Source organism: Chelonia mydas, chromosome 4 (genome assembly GCF_015237465.2).
Source record: "Chelonia mydas isolate rCheMyd1 chromosome 4, rCheMyd1.pri.v2, whole genome shotgun sequence".
Lineage (NCBI taxonomy): Eukaryota > Metazoa > Chordata > Testudines > Cheloniidae > Chelonia > Chelonia mydas.
This window is the reverse complement of record NC_057852.1, coordinates 56,687,928-56,710,991: the sequence shown is the minus strand read 5'-3', so window position 1 is coordinate 56,710,991 and position 23,064 is coordinate 56,687,928. Positions and strand designations below refer to the sequence as shown.

Genomic DNA, 23,064 nt, shown 5'->3' with positions numbered 1-23,064 from the left:
TTTTTTCGTTTGTGTATCAAGTGCTTCAGGAATAGAGCAGGTTATATTCCCTGCAACAGCAAATACTAAAGCCTGATCTTGCAATCCTTCTTCTCACGACTAGTCCTAGTGATGTTTATGGGATGATTTGTATAAGTAAGGGCTACTCATGTGAGTAAGGGTTCCAGGATCAGGCCCATACCCTTTACCTGAGGAATATAAAATGCTACAGTGCCTCCTGGGGCTTCATGATAATGCAGGCTTTGGAGAGAAATCTATGACCCTCCTTTAAGGAGTGCAGCATGCTTCCCCCCTCCATCTCTCATGCGGCTAATTATGTCATTCAGTGTGGTTGCATGCAGCTCTTTGTGTAAGAAAATGAAAATATCTTGAACAAATGCAGCTAGATTGGCTGAACCCTGCTGACTTTTTTATGTTTTTTTTGGCTGATCATTTCCAAATAGAAAAGATTTTAAAATGTAATATGTCCCCTATCTGGAAAAAATAAATTAGTTATGCAACACAAAACTAGGATACAGTTGATATACTATTTTAGGCCATTTATGGCCCAAAGAGTTTGGAAGTCTTGGAAATGGGTCTGATCATTGTTCAGCTGGGTTTTGTACTAAATACGTTGTTGATAATAATCTTTTATAAATTAGCTAGCAGTGATCAAACTATTAATTGTGAATAAGTTACCTTAGGATAGTAGTCATTTTTTTTTTGTCTTGTGAATTGTTAAAACAGACTGATTTTTATGCATGTATTCACTATTTTTCCTTGCTTAGCAAAAGCTTATATGAACAAAGTTTAGACTTTTGGCTGTCTATGAACTGTTCACGTAAACTAATTACTATTTGTGGTATGTGACTGGTCATTTAAGTCACATGGCATTGTCCTGCCCTCTGACTGAATAACTGACACTTTTTAAACAAACAGAACAGGTAATACCTTAGTTCAGACACAAAGAGCTTGTTTTTTATGCGAATAAAAGGTATTTGCATGAAGAATAACCATTCCCTAAACAACTGTGCAAAGAAAATCTCATTTGTGCAAATGTTCACAAAAAGGGACAAATCCAGCATTTTCCTCTGAGGGGAAGGGCTCCTTGGCATTGGAACCATTGTGTTTCCACTGTGGTAAAGGAGAGTTAGATATGGGGACTGGTTGAATACTGTTAAAGTTATTAATCAGATAATTTATCAGGTACAAGAAAGACAATGTTAGTTGAATAATACATTTGAAAATAATATTTGACCAGCTCTAATGACAAGTCACAAATGGATCAGAATACAGGAACTACCATCAGATTAGTGGTCGACACTGTTCAATATCTTGTCTCTGACAATGGCCAATACTAGATGCTTCAGAGGAAAGTAGAAGAATCCTGTACTGGACACTTATGTGCTTGTCCATAGAGGAAATTTCTTCCTAATCACAGGAAGTTAATAGTTGGGTTATGTCCTGAAGCATGAGGATTTATATCCCTTATTTTTTTATCATAGCTAATTTAACTGTGGATGTTCTCATTGTCCATATAAAAGTCTAATCTCATTTTTTAATCCTGGCTGAATTGGGAAAAGTGATGTTGGCAGGGACAGTAGTTACTTTTCCTGGAAGAAATCAGTAAATTTCCCCTGCCAGTGACAAACAGTAGTGTTCATCTGTCCCCAGAGTCATATATTACTTTTCTGTTTAAAAACTGATCCTAAGAATATGTGACTTTTCTGGTCGTGTGATTTATTGGTGCTTCTACATTGCTATATACCATAGACCATAAAGATGGATACTTTATTGATATTTTTGTAACTATTTAAAACCAAACAAACAAGAAATGACATGAACTTTGTTCAGAGGCATTGTACAGGAGGAGGTCTCTTTCTGCATATTTAATATTTACAAGAGCTTAAACCTTGGTTCCCTCTACGTCTAGCGAATTGGAATGAGATGGGATATTTCCACCAGTGTTCTATAGGGTGAGTTCCCAACTGCTGAACTGGTTTAAAAAAAAGGGGAGGTTGGGTTAACCAAATTTGAGTTGTTTACATAGTAGGGTATCAGAACTTTTAATTTTAAAATGAAGATTGTGGGTTATACCTTCATTATTGGATCCTGGTATTTTCTCTTCACTGTACAATGATTTTATGCTTAAAGAGGTCATAGGTAGCCCACTGTGGCAAAGTTGTGCATTCCTCTAACTGTACTTGCCACTGAACTTGCACATGCAGTTGTAAAGCTGCTTATTTGCCAACTTTGCCCACTAATCCACTTCAAGGACATGAATATTGCCCTGATTTTTGTAAATTTAATTTTAATCCATGTGGGGCTATGGGGTAGTGACTACAGAAATCTGTTTCGTAATTAACTTTATTCTGAAATAAAGGTTTTAAAAGTACAGTATCTTTCCTATGACTTCTGCACAGTTCCAGGATGTGGAAAATTATGGACTCTGTAGCCATAAATGACAATGATGGCCAGAGTTTCCCAACTTGCCTGGACTATTAATGAGGATTGTCTCTGGGCTACTAGTGATATGTAACAGCTATTGCAACAATATGGTGTAGTGTGGAGCTGAAAGGAAGCTACTCCTCTAGGCCACTTGTATGGGCAGCACACTGTCAGCAAAAATGAAAAAGTAACCCTATCATACATTAATTACTGCATGGACTTATTGGGTGCCAGAATGGACAGGAACATATTGGTCATTCTGTCATGTAGTGATACTAAATCACATGGCACTTGCAGTTACTGGATGACATTCTCCTGACAGTATGCACTGGATTTTACTGTTTAGTCTTATGGCGGTTTTATTCAGTGAGTAACTTCAGTCATTTGACCAAATGCCTGATCCTAATTTTCAGTCATTAGACCAAAGGTTTGGTAGTTTTAATTATTTAGTGAAATTCACAAGTGAAATGTTCATTTGCCTGACTGAAGTTTGACAGAATGTTGATAACTTACTGTAGATAACCAAACTGCAGGCCTTGATTCTGAACTCCTAGGGAAACCTTAGTAAAAGTATCAAAGAATCCCAGTTTAAAAGCTGCTTTGGTAGAGCTTAATAGTGTTGAGTTTCTCTCTCTTCATATCTTGGGTAACTGACTTTATCTGTACTTTATTCTAACAGAACAAAATTCAAAGGTGTAATTCCTTCTTTCCCTTTTCTCTTTGGTTTCCTATGACTAATTTAAGAAGCCCTGGACATAACACTGGTACATTAACTGAATGCTCAGAAAAAGTATGTGATATTACTATGTTTGAGTATGAGATTGAGGGGATAAATGGAAGGGCAAGAAATGAGTTGGACTAGGTTTGTTCGTATGCTGCTGAAACAGCAGCATTGGAGGATGAATTCTATGATCAAGGTAAGAGGTTTGTCAGTGACCCTGCTTGCTGTAGCTGCTGTTGACATTGTTCACATGGGCGGTCCCTTCTCTTGTCCCATGACTATAGCTGTAGATGTTGCCTCCTTGCTTTGCAGTTTAGGAGAGGAGTCTCAACCTGTTCAACTGCTGCTATCTGGAGATTGTACAGAGACCTCTGCCTATGGTGGGGCTAATAGGCCCTAAAATCATAGAATCATAGAACCATAGGGTTAGAAGGGTCATATAGTCTAATCCCTTGCCAAGATACAGGATTTGCTGTGTCTAAGCCATCAGATGGCTATCCAGCCTTCTTTTGAAAACTTTCAGTGAAGAAGCTTCCACAACCTCCCTAGGCAGTCTGTTCCATTGTCCTACTGTTCATACAGTTAGGAAGTTTTTCCTGAGATTTAATCTAAATCTGCTATGCTGTAGTTTGAACCCATTGCCTCTTGTGTTGCTCTCTGTGGCAAGAGCGAACAACTTTTCTCCATCTTTTTGTGACAGCCTTTCAAGAATTTGAAGATCTCTATTATGTCCCCCCCTTAATCTCCTCTTTCCCTAAACTAAACATACCCAGCTCCTTCAGCCTTTTCTCATATGGCTTGCGTTCCATCCCTTTGATCATCTTTGTCACTCACCTCTGGATCCTTTCCAGTTTATCTACATCCTCACTATACATTGTTGACCAAAACTGATCACAGTACTCCAGCTGAGGCCTAATCAGTGCTGAGTAGAGTGGTACTATCACTTCCTGAGACTTGCATGCTATGCCTCTGCTAATGCAACCTAAAATTGCATTTGCTTTTTTTGCAGTAGAATTGCATTGTTGACTCATGATGAAGTTGTCATCCACCACAACTCCCAGATCCTTCTCAGCAGTGCTGCTCCAAGCCAGTTAGTTATCCCCCATCCTGCATTTGTGCATTTGTTTTTTCTTCCCTAAGTGTAGAACCTTACATTTGTCTTTGTTGAATTTCATTTTATTGTCTCTAGTCCAGTTCTCCAGTGTATCAAGATCCCTCGGAATTTTAGCTCTATCCTCCAAAGTGTTGGCAGCCCCACACTGTCAACTTTGTGTTTGCTGCAAATTTGATCAGTTTGCTCTCTGTTCCTACATCCAGGTCATTAATAAAGACGTTACACGACACCGGACCCAGAACAGATCCCTGTGGAACCCCACTTGAGACCTCCCTCCAATCTGACATCATTCCATTCATTCCACTCTTTGTTTGCGGTTGTTTAACCAATTATGTATCCACTTAATGGTAATTCCATTGAGCCCGCATTTCTCCAGCTAACTTATCAGAATTTCATGTGGGACTGTGTCAAAAGCCTTGCTAAAGTCCAGCTATATTATGTCCACCACATTCCCCCTATCCACCAAGCCAGTTACCCTGTGAAAGAAGGGAATCAAGCTGGTTTGGCATGATTTGTTCTAGTAAATCCATGCTGGCTGCCAATGATCACCCTTCATCCTCCAGGTTCACAAACTGAATGTTTTATGTATTGCTCTAGTAGCTTCCCAGGTACCGAGGTCAGGCTGATTGATCTATAGCTCCTCTTTCCCCCCCTTTTTAAAGATGGGCACTACGTTAGCCCTTCTCCAGTCTTCTGGGACCTCTTCTGTCATCCATGAGTTTGTCAAATATTATTGCCAGTGGCACCAAGATTTCTTCAGCTAATTCCTTCAGCACCTTGGGGTGACCTGGGGTATGTGGCTAGCCTATGTGACCTGAAATCACTGGATGTGGTGGGCTTGGGAGTAGAGTGGTGAGAAAAGTGTCAGAGAGGCCCTGAAATAAGAAGGTGGGGTGGTGGATCTGGGAAATGAGATATGAGGTGTCAGTGGCATGGAAATGAGTAATGAGAGGGCAGGAGAGTCTTGTGCATGTGAGCTATAACCAGTGACTCTTGTTCCTTTTGAAATCTTTATTAAGCAATTAATAAATATGATTGTATAAGATTTCAAAAGGAATAGAGTGTGAGGGTTCCTGAATGTCATGTGTTCACTGCGTAGAATAATGGCTTATTAATAGACTTGGATAATTGAGCTGCTTTGGAGTTATGAAGTGTGTTGATTGTGTAGTGTTATAGGTTTATATAAGCATATGCAGACTAGAGCTGGGCAACATTTTTTGTGCAACTCCCCACCCCCACTTTATGCCAAAAAATGCAGGGGGAAAAAACAACAAACATTCCAGAAAAATGAAAAGTTTGAAAATGTTGAAACAAAAATTAAATGTTTCTATTTGTTGATTGGAAATAACTTTTTGTTTTGAATTTTAGTGCAGTTTTATTTTTAAAGAAGTGAAAAACCTGAGAACAAAATGAAATGTATCATTTGGAGCTAAACAAAACGTTTGTTTTACCCAAAACAATTTTTTTCCTAGTTTGGCCACCAAACTGAAAAATCAGTTACTCACACAGCTCCAGTAGAGACCTTTCAAATGTATATTTTTAACTATAATATGTAGCAGCTAACATAGGTAGCTTTCTTCTAACTGTAGATATTAGTATTTTAATATACTAGAAATTGATCCCTTGAATAGCAAATACATTTTATAATCTCCTAGAAATTTATTTTGACCTTTGTGTATATTTTTCCACATTTTAGGAAACAATATTAAGGTTGGATGAGACATATAAGTTAGGTGGGATATTAGTAAGTGCTGAAGGATTATGTGTCATTGAGGAACAGGCTGATTCCATAACTATTCACTTCCAGGAGTCCAACATTTGGATTTTTAAAAGATGCATTTTAATCTTATAAATGTTAATTTATTTTTGGGTGTTAGCTGGACTCCAATGAAGCACACATTTGGCCTGAAGTCCTATAGTAACTCACCCTCTGCTTTTCCCTTTCATGGTTTCAACTTTCCTTCCTGATTTTATGTCAAGATGTATTGAATTACCATAGGCCGATTTTATTTATACAATACTTTTAGATTACTAAAGAGCAGAAAATATTTGAGACAGAGAGAGAGAGAGAGAGAGAGAGAGAGACTCCTACCTGTTTTGCTGAATTGTGTATTAGCAGGAATACATGTAATGCAATACTTTCATTTGAATATAAGGGACAAGGAGAATTACATTTGCAGCTCTTGGTAACAATTGCAGGAGGGATGTGATATACATTCTGTGGATGCACAGGCAGTATAACATAATCAAATACCATGCAATGGCTTGCAGTACACATTAATGAAATAAATAAAGTGCAGAAACAAACTTTTCAGGTTACTTCCATGAATCTAAAGTGGCACTGTTCTGACACTGTGTATGCAGTTTGCTTTACTTCTAAATCGGCATTTCCAACAGTACTACAGTATGCAGCCTTTTCAAACTGGAGCAATTTGTTCCCAGGCCAACTCTATCCTCCTGTTGACACTTCTGACTTCAGTTCTAAAAGATGTGGTGAGGCAGCACAGAGGATAAGAATTCTAGAAGCAGAGTGAAATGTTTGGTGTGTCCTTTTACATGACCTTATGTACAGTGCTTTTCCAGCTCAGTGATTTCGTGTCACTACTGGCATAGAGCTGTGTGTTTGTATGTGCAGGGAGCTCTTAGACAGTGTGCTTTGTAAGCAGCAAGGAGAAGCCTTTTTGAAAGAGGGAAGGAAAGCTTGAGGTATTAATCTTTAGTGTCTAAAAGCGGAAAGTGGCTACTACTATATGGACAGCTTGTGAGAAGGTTCACAGTATCCTATGCTGAAAATCTGATCAAGTCACACTGGGACTACTTGAGTTTTGTGGTGTCTGGCTATGACCAAATCTTACAGGTAAACAAAACCTGAGCATCATGATCTTTACCTTACTTCACTGGTTGCAAGTAAAAGATGGACAGAACTGGAAAAATACAGAGCTACAGTTTAATGTTTGTAAAGGCCCAGAGGAATTTGGAATTTAGAAACAGTATTTTTAGACAGAACAACAACCCGAGAGTAACAGTAGCTACTGTAACCTATGAGACTGCAGAAGTGTAAATCAAGAAGCAATTGATTTTGGCAGCAATCACGTCTGCATAGAGTCTTGCTGACTGAAGGTGGAGTCTCGGAGGTCATTTTGTTTCATCTTCTTGTAGAGAAAGTGCAGGTAACCTACATTTTAGATCCGTTTTTCTTTCCCTTTGCCCACACTGTACTGTGTTTATTTTATATCAGCATTATAAACATTCCATGATTTTTTTTTCTATATAGTTTGGGGTGGTAGTTATGGTGGTTTCTGTTTTTATAAACCTTTTATGCTGCTTCACGCACTCACATTTTGAAGATAATTGCCCTTGTTGAGTCTTTGGCAGGCTGAGGAGTGTAAATTAGGGATAATTGCTGATCCAAGTTTTGAATGGCAGCTTCCCTTGAAGGAATCAGGGCAATGTTAGTATGCGGCCTGAGAGTGTCTTCTAATGAAAATGTTTGTCGTGCCTTGAGGAAATTTCAGAATATTCAAGCAGAAATCTTTGCTTGTATATAATTCTATAGAGTTTGATTTTGTATCATGTCTTCATGCAAACTGTATCCCACAATGCTATAAGAAACAAATAATACAGTTACAAAGTTACAGTAAAAATGAAAACAGTGGGAGATGGACAAGCTTGTAGAGCCCAGTCTGCCATACCTTCACTGCAATTGGCCACACTAGCTAAACTGGAGCTAGCATGGATATGTCTACACAAGGGGCAATCAGATCTCTCACTGCAGGATAGACATCGTAAATAAGGGAGTATAAGTCAAGAGAACAGAGTTTACTAGAGACATCAATTCATGTTGAACTTTGTCACATCAAAATGCATTCAGTCACTGTGGCATTGGTGATGTCAGAGTACAGAGAAACTCCACTATGCCAAAACTCTCAGAGAATTATCATTATTTGTTCCCTCTGATTATTGATACAGTTTGGGTGATAGGCTGTTTTGAAAGAAATTCATCCAGGTCTCATTCAATAGCATGCTCTTGAGCACCATTACAGAGCATTGTCAGATTATATTTAAGTTTTTAATATATTAGCACACATTCATATGTGTGTGTATATAGACATGCAAATATGCCATAAAGACAAAACCACACAAAAATACATAAAGTAATTTACGGAGCAGTTTTTTAATATACACTGTGCATGTAAACATTTGAGAAATTGTGCAGTGGAAGTCACTGTAGTCACTTAATATTTTGACTTTGTGAATAATGTGCAGGCTCATGTCTTCCACTTGAAACACAACTGGATGTTAAGAACTACATTGTGTAGCTGTGGCTATTACCTTTCAACCTGGCAAAACAGATGCTATAAATCTTATGGCAGATTTCTGCAGCAGGCATATTGTATACGATAGTGCTATATTTCATTCCACTATTTAGTAAAATGCGACCTAATCAGCAAATGTAACAGCCAGACAATGATTTTCATGCCATGTAACCAAAAAGTTGACAATAACAAAGAAAAAGTTATGTCACATGTTTACATGTATGCGAGCAATAGCATTTATACATTATATTGTCAGTTGCATTTATATGGTTAATAACCCCAATAAAAACATCAAACTCATTTTAAATGTTTGAACTTTGTAAGCTTCTCTCTCTCTCTCACTCTCTTTCTCTCTCTCACACACACACACACACACACACACACACACACACACACACACACACACACACACACACACACACCCGCTTCAGAACATACGCATGCACAACTCCTATGGACTCCAACAGGAGTTTTGCCCAAGTGGACTTAAACTTAAGGTCCACAATTTGTAAGCAGTATTCTGCATATCTGTAATTTAGTGACCATCTTCTAAGAACAGTTTTGGACACTTTTTGTAACACTTTACTGTGTTCCATTGATATTGCTGCATTCCACTTCAATTTCAATCCAAAACAGATACAGTCTCTGCAGAATAACAAGCCTAAGAGATAAACATGACTGGCTAATTATAAATGTGCTTCAAGATTCTCTTTTACAAATGATTGCTCTTTTGCTGATATAGAAAAATATATGTTTATTTTGTAAAGAGGGTTAGAATAAATAGCACATTATAATACCCTGCTTTTGGTATCAGTCTGTGCTGTAAGTGCCTAATGTTGGTGCTATTTTTAGATGGTCTATTCCTATCTTTGAATAGTGAAATGCTAATTTCCCAGCTAATGGATTGTCTCATTCTGTAAAATTAAGTAAATAAAATACAGGTGTGGACTGACACATTTCCAGATAAAAGCTTTTAAAATTCATGCTAAACATACTTTTATACAGAATATATTCACCACTCAGTTAAATGTTTCCTTTAAAAAGTGGCAGAAAGACAGAGATAAACTATATCCTCACAGATTCCACATTCAACATCTTCTGAAAATCCCATGGTGACTAATTCTAATCGGCCATCAAGTAAAAAGATGGCTAGGTCCAGGTACATACGGGACACTTCCTGCTTGGGTCAAAGACTGCAAACATCCTGCACAGTGCTGTGTGAGACTTTCATTTTTCATAAGAAGGTGATGTAATTTTCAGAGACAGCAACATTGTCAAGAGGATCCCTATTTGCAGATCTTTAAATTTATAGTCAATCCATTAAATCACCTCTGAAATTAGGTAGAAGGGCAAAGAACTTCTGAATGGATTATATTTTGTGGAACACTCAGTGGATTTCCTGCTTAAACAGCTTTCATGTGACATTTTTTTCCTCCTGGATTCTGAAGTGGTCTCAGTGTCCTTCAGTCTCAGTTTATGCTGTCCTTATGGCTGCTTCGATCTGTATTGTGGTTATTTAGTTCATGGTTTTTCCACTGAATGCTTGTTCCATTCATTGGCACTGACGTCACTAGACTTTTGGACTGGTAGCAGCAACAGCAGAGACATGACTGGAAAGAAAAAGGGTTCCAAATAACATAAATCTAGCAACTCTCTATAGAACTATGTTCTGTCTTCAGATGTGTGCATAGGATTCCAAGTGAAGAAGTGGGAGCTGCACATAGGCAGAGTTTGGCCTTAAAAATGCAGGTGATTCTGTAATTGCCCATCTCTATGCCACAAAATTAAGGCCTGACCTTACACTCCTTATTTAGGCAAAATTTTCACTTCACTGAATGGGAATTTTGCCTGAGTAAGGTGTGCAAGTTGAGATCCCACCACACTTCTGAAGTGTAATGCATTGGGTGATACATTCCACACTACAGCAGATCATCCCTTCCTGTCCTGCAAACTACGGCAGTGTTCCAAGACAAGGACTAGTAGTAGCAGACTGGCAGGGGTGAGGAAAACAAGAGGAAACCTTTAGATCCTCATCCTCTGCCTTTCTTTCCCTCCTTCTTCTTTCCTCCCATTCTTTCTAAGAAGCAGAGAGAGTAAGAGCAGGAGCATACTTTTTTTTTTTTAGCCAGGGGAATGGTGAGGATGGTGACTCAAGCCTATGCTGCTGGATTCTGCACCAGCTGGGAGTCTCCATTACCTCTTTTGAAAAGTGCAACAGCACAACCTGCTCCCTCAGGCTTTCTCCCCCTCTCATGAAATACAAAGTCTGATCCTAGGCAGCTGGGATTTCTGACTGCTCTGGAGAGGGAAGGGGAATGAGGACTGGGATTCCAGGAGCAATAGCAGGACTAGTGACCTCTCCGGGACATAGCAGCAAAAGAGCTTTGCAGACAGGCAGAGCTAGACTCAAGTTAACTGTATTGCGTATCTGTGGGTTGGGATGTAAAATAATTGTATTGATACTCAGGTAGGGGAATAATTTAATTGTAACATGGAAGAGTGGATTGAATTTATTGTTTTTGGTATGGGAGATAAGGGGGTGGGTTGTAGTGAGGGGATGAGAGGCATAAATTAATTGTCTGACAGGGGTGGGGGCTGGCCTGAACTAATTGTATTGGGGCAGGCAGAGGGACTGAATTAATTATATTGGAGGCAGCCTGGGTAGGTCCAACTCTATTTCCAGCCCCATTTCTCCAGGTATCCAATGAGAGGTCCAGGTAAAGATCCTTTCCACAAACCCACCAGTCCCCAAGCACCCTGGGCAGGGATCGCTCTTGCAACCCCCCGCAATTTGTAACCGCTTGCAAACTTGGTTTTATTTCATTCATACAGTGTGGAAGTATCCTAAAAAACCCCTCTAAATTAGTGCACGTAATGCTGAACAAAACACAGGTGTTCCACATTGTAACCATTTGTCACATGATTCATTGGCTTGGGTCACACATTGGCAGGTTTGCTTTCTTTCCTTTACTTATAATCATAGACTCATAGAATATCAGGCCCGGGTAGAGACTGTTGAATTGTGGAATTCAACGAATGGCTATGCAGGTGGTGTTGGAGAGAAGGCTTTGGATTCTTTGACCATGGGATGGTGTTCCAAGAAGAAGGATTGCTAGGCAGAGATGGGCTCCACCTAACAAAGAGAGGGAAGAGCATCTTCACAAGCAGGCTGGCTAACCTAGTGAGGAGGGCTTTAAACTAAGTTCACTGGGGGAAGGAGACCAAAGCCCTGAGGTAAGTGGGGAAGTGGGATACCAGGAGGAAGCACAAGCAGGGGAGCACAAGAGGGGAGGACTCCTGCCTCATACTGAGAAAGCAGGACGATCAGCAAGTTATCTTAAGTGCCTATACACAAATGCAAGAAGCCTGGGAAACAAGCAGGGAGAACTGGAAGTCCTGGCACAATCAAGGAATTATGATGTGATTGGAATAACAGAGACTTGGTGGGACAACACACATGACTGGAGTACTGTCATGGATGGATATAAACTGTTCAGGAAGGACAGGCAGGACAGAAAAGGTAGGGGGAGTTGCATTGTATGTAAGAGACTAGTATGACTGCTCAGAGCTCCAGTATGAAACTGCAGAAAAACCTGAGAGTCTCTGGATTAGGTTTAGAAGTGTGAGGAACAAGGGTGATGTCATGGTGGGAGTCTGCTATAGACCACCAGACCAGGGGGATGAGGTGGACGAGGCTTCCTTCAGGCAACTAACAGAAGTTACAAGATCACAGGCCCTGGTTCTCATGGGGGACTTCAGTCACCCCAATATCTGCTGGGAGAGCAATACCGCAGTGCACAGACAATCCAGGAAATTTTGGAAAGTGTAGGGGACAATTTCCTGGTGCAAGTGCTGGAGGAACCAACTAGGGGCAGAGCTCTTCTTGACCTGCTCCTCACAAACAGGGAAGAATTAGCAGGGGAAGCGAAATCCTAACAGCTAAGGAAACAATACATATTTTGAAGGGTCAGCTGGTTTCACAGTCCCCACCCCACCATTCTACTTCTTTCTACTGTGCTCTTCACTCTCATCTTCTCTCTCACTTTACTACTTTTGTTGTGAATGGGTACTTTAGGAAACACCGACAACAGCAATCTGGAGGCACAGTGTGATAAGTAAAGCAGGTTACGTTAGCCCAAAGTTTTCAGGTGTCCATTTTGAGTTCATGTGAAAAATGGACTATACAGCTGTCCAGCAACTCTGAAAGCCGTTCCACTTATATAACTTCCAAAGTTTGGGTTTAGTTTCCTAACTTTGGGCTTCCAAAGTTGAAAATTTGAGCCAAAGTGTGGTTTCCTGATCACAGGCAGATTGGGATTTCTGCCAGACATATTCATCATTCTAAATAGATGCTAATATTGGGAGAAATGTGATCAAATGAATTCCACTCCATGTATGTGCATTAAGTGGGTAGACAGTACCTAAGATGTACATGCATAGATCACTGAATGTTTGCCTTGGTGGAGTTTGTCAAAATTCTGTTTTACCGGTTTAGTGTCAACACTGCATGGATAGTTCCAGCTCTCAGTCTGGTATGTGTGTTATGTGACCTTCTAGCTAATAAATTAGATAACTTCATACCTTTACATGCTCTTCCTTAAACTTTATAAATACCTTTATTTATCATTAAGTACATTAATGGAGCATGTCTGCGGGACATCTACATAAAAATGTCTCATGCCAGAAGTCTTACCTGGAAACAGTTTTTAAACTTCTTGCTCACAAAATAGAGAGCTATGGGGTTTATACAAGAATTCATGGTTGCCAGGTTAATGCTGATGTAATCCAGTGGCAACAAGAAACTAGGCAACGAAAGAGAAAGTAAAATAATTACAACTCTTTACACATTGTAAGGGCATAAGCATAGCACATGGATACTTTTCTCTGATGCATAGGCCAATTCTCTACTGTCTATACTGATCTTCTTCTAGCATAGGCAATGTGTCAGCAAAAGCCTGTCTGAAATAGCTAGTCAGACTTTCCAGTTTGGAAAAATGAGAGGAAGGTGAACAAATAATGGTAGTGGTCCAAATTCTGCTCTATCATGAAACCTCATTGGAATGGAATCCCCTAAAACTGAAGGATATAATGGAAGAATCAGAAAATGGAAGAGTCAGCAGTTATAACCTTCTAGTGTCTGGCTCTGACTGCTTAAGTTACCAGTTCTCACAGCTGCATGAGCAATCACATTAAACTCTAAGTAACATATCACCCTATATTTTTTCATTCTAAATGGTTGAGGTAAGAAGATACAATACCTGAACAGTTCACATCTGTTAGGGTCCAATTCATTGTATACCATTTTCTTCAAAATTCGGCTCAAATGGAGAGGAAACCAGCAAAGGGCAAAAATCACTACCAGACAGAAAACTGTCTTTGCAACTTCCCGACGCTGAAGGAAGAAAGCAAAGAAAAAGATTACTGATACATGTCAGTCACATTGCTATGTAAGGGCAGGGAAGTGATAGCAGCACAAAAATAGGCAGTCTAGATAAAAGCATGCACTTAAGATTTCTTGTGCCCAATCCTGCAGTCTTTGCTCATGCAAAACTCATGTTTATTCAGGGACAACTATTACACTGAGTGGGAGTTTTTCATGAGCAAAGACTACAGGCTCAGGCCTTTACAAATGGTTTCACCTTGTCAATGCACATGTCCTGTCCAACAGGTGTGGGTTAGTGAAAGGAATTGTGGGGGGTGGGGGGGGGTTGAGAATATAGCTGTTGCCTCTGCAGCTGCCACTGGAGTATAACATGCAGGTTAAGCCTCTGTCGTTACAATTTTCAGCCACGTAACTCCAGTTAATCTCCAAATATGACTTAATATTATTATTGCTTCTTTCTTGTAATAGCAGTTATCAAAATATGAAATCTGATGTAACTTTGACTTCTGTGCTAAGAATGGGGCTGCTGCTGCCATGAGCACAATTAAGCATTAATGTGAGGAAGGGGAGAAAGTGAGAGAGCAAAAGTGACAACTGAAAGGACACATTTTTATAAACTGAGGCACAAATCCACCTTGGCTGGGCTTTGGAGATCACAGCAAGGGGGAAGTGGTGGGAGGAGTCTGAAATCTGCATGGTGGAGGATACAGTCTTTCCTTTGGGCCGCCTGACTCTGGCTCTATCCCCTTTCAAGCACAGCTGTGGAGAGCACTGTCATAGATCTGACTTTGTATTATGAACAGGGTGTAAGCCCTAGCACTCCCCCTTGTGCAGTGAGACTGCACAGGTACAGCCTTTAGAGGGTCATTCACAGCTGTAGACAGAGGGTCAGGATTTGAGGGGGTGAGGTAGCAATTGCAGCCTCCTCTCAGACCATAATTGCAAGGACTTGCCTAAAGGTTTTAAAACTGCAGTCCAGAAGGTAATCTAGAAAAGAGCTGCAAACCAAGCAAAGTACAGTCTGATATTACTGTGAGTGACTTTGCACCGTAATCAGTGTTTACACTAGACTTCTTTTTGCCACTCATGGTTGCAATGATGGGAACATCAGTGTAAACAAGACATGGGTGTTTTTATCACTATCTAAAACTGTTCAGAGTAAGAAGAGATGAGAGAGTGGTAAAAATGCTGATGGCAGCCCGAACCCTGTCTACACTAGTACTCTTACTGTTTCTACCACCAGTACAACAAAGGGTGATTTCCCCAAAAAGTCTAGTGTAGACAAGGCCAAAGTGTTTATAACCAGGATGCATGATCCCTAGCTCTAGCTCTTTTCAAGAAATGTAAAGTATTCAGCTGTAGTTAAAGTGGAAAGGACCAGCAGAGCTTTATGTTTAGGGGCAAAAATTCAGAAAACATATTTTTGCCAAATCTTTGTAGCAGCATTCCAAGGAATTTAGCCAGTAGAGATTTAAGGTTAAAGAGAGGATGAGCAAGACTCTCACACTTTCTTAGGAAAGGAAATAACATGCAATCTCCAATATCTACCTAGTCTATAAATTACTCTTGTGTTCTGGGTTTGGTTGAATACCTCATGGTCAGAAGTCACTGGTAGCCTCACTTTCTATTTCTGGAATTTATTTTATTAAAACCTGTTTTGAAATGTTTATAAACTAACTGCAGACACAGCAGCAGTGTTTTCCCGACATTGGATTCCCTAATATTTACCTGCTTAAGATGTTCACTGAGGGCAATTCTCAAATTGCTGTTCCTTCTGTTTAACATTTCACAAGTCATTAGTGTGTAAAAGACAGCCGTACATGCTAGTGGCACGCAGAAATAAAATCCAAACAGCCACCAATCCTTTGCGTTTTTGTAAAACTGAAGATGAGAGAAAAAAAGAGAATGAATTTTTTTCAAATGCAATGCAACAGACAACCGAATATAACTGAACATGTGGTGGTTGATAGTCGTTCTTCTGAGCCTATTAACTGGAGTGAACTTTGTGCATTCTTGTTCCTTCTAAGATGTGTTTGCGGTGGAGTAGGATTCTGACTGTTTGCAGAAGATTTTTTCTGAGGCATCATCAAGACATTTCTCAGGGAACAAGATAAATATATCTAATTCCTACTCCTGATTTATCATCACTTGTTAATTAGCCCGAAGTTTTAAAGGGTTTGAATTAGTCATAAACCTGTATTTTAATCTCCTTAATGGTGTGACTAAACTCATCCCTTATGCTAAACTGAGTAGTTACAAGGTATTCTTTCACCAAGGTTTGCACCTAGCATATTACGCCCTTGATTACCATGCTATTTCTATATTTAATATAGAGGAATCAGGGAGATGACCTTTAGCCTTGAATACTTTATAGAGATAAAACAGGCATTTGGTGGCAGCATAAACATTCAATTTACCCTGGTGATAACCTGTCTATAACTTTGTTACTATCTGTCTTGGGTTGGAAATTGCTGCTTGAGGAAGTGCTTGCTGGGTATTTATGCTCATTCATGTAAATCAGTGCTCAACGCTTACCACACAACTGACTTGCCACATTGAAACAAGCTGCAGGTTGACTCCTAAGTCCCAACAATAACACAAACACTAAACTGCATATTAAACCTCTAGGATAACAGGTCTTGATAAGAGCCTTTCTCAGCAAAAGTAATTTACCTTTTAAGGCTCCTGTAAACTGTTTTGGATTCCAAAATGGGCAGGTTAAAAATGTCTTGTAAGTGTAATCATCCTCAGCTATCAGTGGATAGATTACTAGTTGGTGTGCTTATGTAGTGGGCAGATAGAGGCCACTTAATGTGTGTTTGTCTGGAAAATGTGAAGCTTAAGACTGGCTGCTTCCAATGGCTTCAGCTGCCTGGTTAGTTTTACCCTTTATTTACCTGATACGCGTGCTATGTGACTTTCATGTCAGGAAATGAGGCCCAACAATAACTTCCCAGTATTTTGCTACGTAAAGTTAAACTGCTGGTAGTGATTTAGGAGGCATATTACGTTTGACAAAACATTTACATATTTTATTCCTCTGTTGGCAGCTATATTTGCACTCTTGAGGACATGCTATATTCTATTTTCCCTTTTTAAAGAAGAGCTGTTTTAATCACCAAAACTCTCCATTGAAATATGACATTTTAAATACTTCCTGTCTCTAGGTTATTAGTCACTGAGCCAGATGTGTGTAAAAGGGGACCACCCCCTTCTTTTTCAAACTCTTTCCCGTAGCTTCTTTATTCCTAATGGATGTGATCTTACTTGTAACATCACAGTTCCCACACCAAAATGTCATGATGTTAATAACGGAGGATTATGTGTCTCCTAAACTACTGTAGAAAGAAGTCAGAGGTCTGAGATCTTGTTTACGTATACTTCTGAACAATGCTCAGCTTCTGAAAAGGAACAAAATCAAAGCTATATTGCAAATTAATTGACATCAATTTAATGAGGTTGATTTTTTATCCACTCCATCAGTACAGCCATGGGTTACATGAGAGAAAATATACGTTACTAAGGGAACGCTTTCTCTTTGGACAGGTAGAAGGAAAGGAGAGACCACTGGTCATAGGCCTGATTGTGAAACCTTCATGCATGTTGACTATCACACAAATATTCCCATTGAAGCCAGTGGGACTGTTAGTAAGAAAGTACTAGTCAGGATAAGATTTTCAGAACTGGGCCCAATAGCACTTCTCCTTTAGAATGATTTTGGGTGTTAAGTAGGGTTTTAAAGCCCAGTGCACCCACCTTCCAATGGACCTCCCCACTAGCTAGGATATAACCAGGTCAAACTTTAGTGAACTTACTGCTTCTCCTGTTGCAAAAATAAAGTCCAGAACTGAGATCTCAGAGGTGGTATTGGGAGGGAGGGAAACAACTTTACATTCCAGATGGGACTTCATAGGAGCACACCTAGAAAAGCCACTCAGGGCATATGATGGATCAGCACAGACCCCTCGTGCATTGGCCAAACTCCCTTCGCAGCTGACTTTCTGAACTGTGTTAGTTGGCTCTTTTCTCATCATCAGCATGTGGAGGAGGGGATGGTGGGCTCTTTGCATAGCTGTATTCTCTGTGGGCAGAAGTTCCACCACTAGGGATGCACAGCCTGGATTCTGGTAGCAGAAACCCAAAAGAGAGTCAAGCCTCACATTTTAAAATTTTTGCTGCCTGGGCTGGGCATTTGGAGATTGCCATTTGTCACCTTTTTGGCAGAGAGACAAGGACTGAGAAGACACACACAGAGGGAATTATTTTCCCTGCTCCAGGATGTTCCTCCAGGTCATGCTTGAAGCATCTTGGTAGGGGAATATAGGAAAACTTGCACTGCTGTTACCCATGATGGACCTGTTCTGTGCTCAAAAGGAACACCTCACTTTCTACAACTCCCATGAGGACTACATGAGTGTGAAAAGAAAAGTTCAAATGAACAACAAAAAATACCCCCACAACCCTGACCAACTTGTAGACTCTGTATGCAGCATTTACTTATTGACATGTCCAAGTTATAAAACCTACAGCAAGATGTCTGTAAATGATTAATTAAGGAATCTGAGCTGCAAGAAGCTTACTACAAAGTACAAAACTGGGCTGATTTAAGAGAAATAAGGATCCTTTTGTTTGCCTTGTAAGTCCACATGGAACTAGTTTTCTACAGGAAATGTGCATTTTAAACATGTTTCCTAATGCTCTCAGCCTCCTGGGATTCATGTCCTCACACGAGTCTTTCAAGTCTTTCAAAGGATAATGCTTTGGGGTCAGATTTACTTTTATTAGCTGCGGCTGAATATGGGAACTCATGACTAAAACTGAAGTTCCCTATCCCAGTTAATCTACTTTTTTTTATGAGTCTCAAACTTTAATGGATAAATAAAGCTTTGTTTCACTTTTCAGTCCGACATCCTGCAAGTGTCTATATTCTAATCTGTTGATTGCAAAAGAAGGAACTTTGATTACTTTAAAATTATACATACCATCATAAACTTGTTTGTAGCATTGAGCATGCAGGTAATATGAGCTTCATCTTTGTATTTGAAAGGTATCATGACAAAACCAATTGCTTCTGGAATAGCCAATATAAAGGAGAGAATCCAAATGGAGAAAATTTCAATAGCAGTGATCATGGGGATACCAATTCCCTGAACACGACTCCAGGAGGCAACTGCTCTGTACCTAAAATAAAGAGATAAGCATGACATTCCAGACTATTTTCTTTATTAAGATCTAGAGCTCTTGGGTTGTCTTAACATGTCAGGAATGGTTCTAGATTCCTTAAACTCCCTCAGAATGGCAGCCTGAGATCCTGTTGCCTATGTAATAACAGAGGACCCTACTCATCCAGGAAACCTGCCACCCATAATGCCACCAGCAGCATTGTGGAACTGATCAGGAGGCTGGTGGTAGACAGCTGAATGCAAATGTTTACATAGGGCAGCACTGTATCTGCAGGCAGTTAACTAATATTTTATATCCAGAGTAGGGTTGTCAATCTTCCTGGACTAAACTACTGGGAAAAAAAAACAAACAAACTCATCACAAGCAGGAAAATACGTGTGTTTTGTTTACTCTGCTTAAAGTGCAATCTTCCATATATTTTAAATGCTAAAAATACTGGGTTTTATAGTATGGGGCAATTTCTAGCCTGGCCTCAGAATACAAATAGTAAGGGTGCTAGATAGTGCTATTGACAGCATGTCCGTTCAGTCTCAGTACCTACATCACTTTTCCTATGAGAAACTGCAGCACAGGGTAAGAAAGTCTGAAAATAAAATCCATGCTAAAAACAGTACACTCTTTTCCATAACGTTATCCATTTAAAAATAAAGAGGTTATTTTTCAGAAACAGGCTGTGGTTCTCTGGCAGCAGCAATTCACATGTACTTAGCATTTGTAACAGGTTAGCAAAGGCAGTGCAATGTCAAAAGCTGGACTTCATCAAACATTGTCCCCCTGTAATAATCTAAAGTGGCCTGGTGGGCAGAATTCTTTAATCTTTAATCCGCTTTGCAAACTGTTTATGCTTAATTTGTTTGTTTACTTCCCCAAAATAGTAATAAATAAATATAGTATAGTAATTCCAGATGGGTTTATCATACTGTCTGTTGAAGAAGCATTTTTCTGAAGTTTGGAAAACAAAATAGGAATCCTAGAAATACTGTCCAACTCCTTATGCAATAGTTATGTACAATATGAATATGGGCCCACTGACACAGTAAAAATACCAATGGGAGACGTTGTTAGTCATTGTAGGGCCTGGCATATGTTCCATATACAGTCTCATTAATGTGATGAATTCATGTCTCATACAGCTTATGAATTCAGTCTCATACAGCAAGGATGTTTGGGAAATAGACTGAATCAATGGATGCAGGATTGGGCCCTTACTCTCAGGGGAAAACTATTGGACAGCAGGACTGTAGAATAATAGCAGAGAATATAAAAGTGGTAAGGTGCAAAGTGCTCAGTTTTTCATCAATTTAATGGTATACACACTAGAATCTCTCTCTCTCGTGTATACTGCCGGGTCATACAGCATACTTGCAAGACATGCTGGGGAAAGGCTCTTAGGCTTAAGTTATATAAGCTATTAAAACAGCCTAGGCCATTTTAGACTTGGGGGGGGGGGGGGAGGAAAAACTCAAAAAACCCTTATTTTAAATGTATTCCTATGCTCTGAGAATGCCCTAAGAGTTTCAGGTGATCGCTCAGTCCCTGGAGGGCACATGAGACAGAGCTGTAAGATCATCTAACTGAGCAAACTGTATTTGAATGGTTTAAGAAGTTACCCTCAGTAACAGAGTGACTGAATAGTGAAAGAAATGTTGCCGTAATATTTATTCACTTTCAAAATCAAGTTTGTTTGATCACATCTTTGACCCTTTTCAATGTTGTTTTGTGAAAAAATTTCAAGTGCTTGAATTTTATTAGCAGGATAATTTCAGCACATGTACATGAATATTCACAGAAACTGAACTTTGAATTGTATGTTTGGTTGTAAAATTCTCATTCAGTCATGTGATATTATTTCAGTTCCCCAACTGGATGATGTATATAACTAATATTGTGTAATTGTGAACTGCAAATTACAGTCAAATACACTATCTGAAGTTCGTGCTGTTAGTTACTTATGTAACTTTTGTAATTGAGTGAATTGCAAGTTGTGAACCTGATTCTCTACTTCCCCACACTTTGTGCCGTCAGTTACACTTCTGCAAAGTAAACTATTATTCAGATTTGGTCATGTTTTACAAACTTTTTGCACAGCTGTAAATCACTATACAAGAGGGAGGGCAGTGGAGAATTGGGTCCTGCATATTCAATTGTGATTTTTGCAGCTCACAATTCAAACGACTCATCAGACCAAGAATTATTTATTGAATGTGAATAATTTCAAATAAAGAAGAAATTTAATAATTTGATTATCAGAATTTGTTGAATACATTTTCATTCAGAAATTATATGGTCAGCTGTACTCAATTGGTACGAGGATAACTTCAGTAAAATAGTGGTACTTTAATTTTACAAGTGTGTGTACTATGAACTATTTAATACACAGGATCTTTGTCTAGCCTCCAATGGCCTATGATTAGGAGTGTGAAAATGTCGCAGAGTTTGATGCCTTCAAACTTACAGAAATATAGTATGTATATGAGGGAAGTATAATAAAACAAAGGAGCATAATACAGTGCATTAAATTCCCCAACCTAAAAGCTATGTGTGTGTTTTCTGACTTTTCTTTTTCTTTTGTTTTTATTTTCTTTTTCTCGCCATTAATGTCCAACACATTCTATTCATCTCCAGATTGTTTTCTTTTCTCTTTTTCTGCATTTGTTATTCTCTCTATTCTTTGAAAAGCCCCCTCTTCTTTCTTTTCAATCTTTAGCTTTCCTATTATGTTGTTTACACACTTGCTTGCTCCTATATCATATTGTGTCCATCCCTTGCTGTCCTTCTCCTGTGCTCTCTGCTTTCTTTTACTCTACACAGTCTTAATTATTTATCCTCACTTGGTCTTCATTGCCTCTAACCAGTCCTCCCTATTATTTGGCATGTATATAATGCTTTTAGATTCATAGAGTTTAAGACCACAAGGAACCATTAAATCATCTAGTCCAGGGGTGGGCAAACTACGGCCCAGGGGCCGCATCTGGCTCTTCAGACATTTTAATCCAGCTCTCGAGCTCCTGCTGGGGAGCAGGGTCTGGGGCTTGCCCTGCTCAAGAAGTCCAGCCAGGGAGCGGGGCCGGGGGCTTTCCCCACTCTGTGCATGCCGTGCCTCCACACGGCTCCCAGAAGCAGCGGCATGTCCCCCCTCCAGCTCTGCACACTGCCCCTGCCCCAACCCCACAGCTCCCATTGGCCTGGAACTGCGGCCAATGATAGCTGCAGTGGCGGCGCCTACAGACAGGGCAGCATGCAGAACTGCCTGGTTGCCCCTCTGTGTAGGAGCCAGAGGGGTGACATGCCTCTGCTTCTGGGAGCTGCTTGGGGTAAGCACTGCCCGGAACCTGCACCCCTACCTGTCTCCCATGCCCGTGCCCCAGCCCTGATCCCCCTCCTGCCCTCCAAACCCCTTGGTCACAGCCCAGAGCACGCTCCTCTACCCTCCAACTCCTCATTCCCAGCCCCACCCCAGAGCCCGCACCCCAGCTGAACCCCCCCCTCCGCATCCCAACCCGTATCCCAGCCCAGAGTCCCGTCCCGCACCCTGAACTCCTCATTTTTGGCCCTACCCCAGAGCCCGCACCCCCAGCCGAACACCTGACCCGCTCCCACACCCCAAGCCCCAATTTTGTGAGCGTTCATGGCCTGCCATACAATTTCCATACCCAGATGTGGCCCTCGAGCCAAAAAGTTTGCCCACTGATCTAGTCTGATCTTCTGTATATAACAGACCTTTAAATATAACCCAGGCACCAGTGTTCCCTCTAATTTTTCCCACATGTGTGGAATGAATTTTGTTATATCACCTTTATATTGGTGCACATAATAAAATTCATGGGGTGGGGGTGGGGCTAAGGGGTTCGGAGTGTGGGTGTTGGGGGGATAGGCGCCCCTCCTCTGGCCACGTCAGGTCTGAGCCACGGCTGGGTTG

General features: G+C 40.2%; 1 protein-coding gene across 2 annotated transcripts in view; it reads right to left on the bottom strand.

Annotated features, from left to right (window-relative positions):
* Positions 1–9,143: 9,143 nt before the first annotated feature.
* The window catches only part of EDNRA (endothelin receptor type A), a 38,306-nt gene continuing 24,385 nt past the window's right edge, over positions 9,144–23,064 (bottom strand). For both annotated transcript variants that reach the window (XM_007055705.4, XM_043545787.1), the window contains exons 4-8: positions 18,944–19,142; positions 15,690–15,842; positions 13,837–13,970; positions 13,272–13,380; positions 9,144–10,188 (exon numbers count right to left, since the gene is read on the bottom strand). In XM_007055705.4, the coding sequence (XP_007055767.1) occupies positions 10,048–10,188; positions 13,272–13,380; positions 13,837–13,970; positions 15,690–15,842; positions 18,944–19,142 (736 nt within the window). In that variant the 3' untranslated portion in view covers positions 9,144–10,047. The remainder of the gene's footprint in view (positions 10,189–13,271; positions 13,381–13,836; positions 13,971–15,689; positions 15,843–18,943; positions 19,143–23,064) is intronic.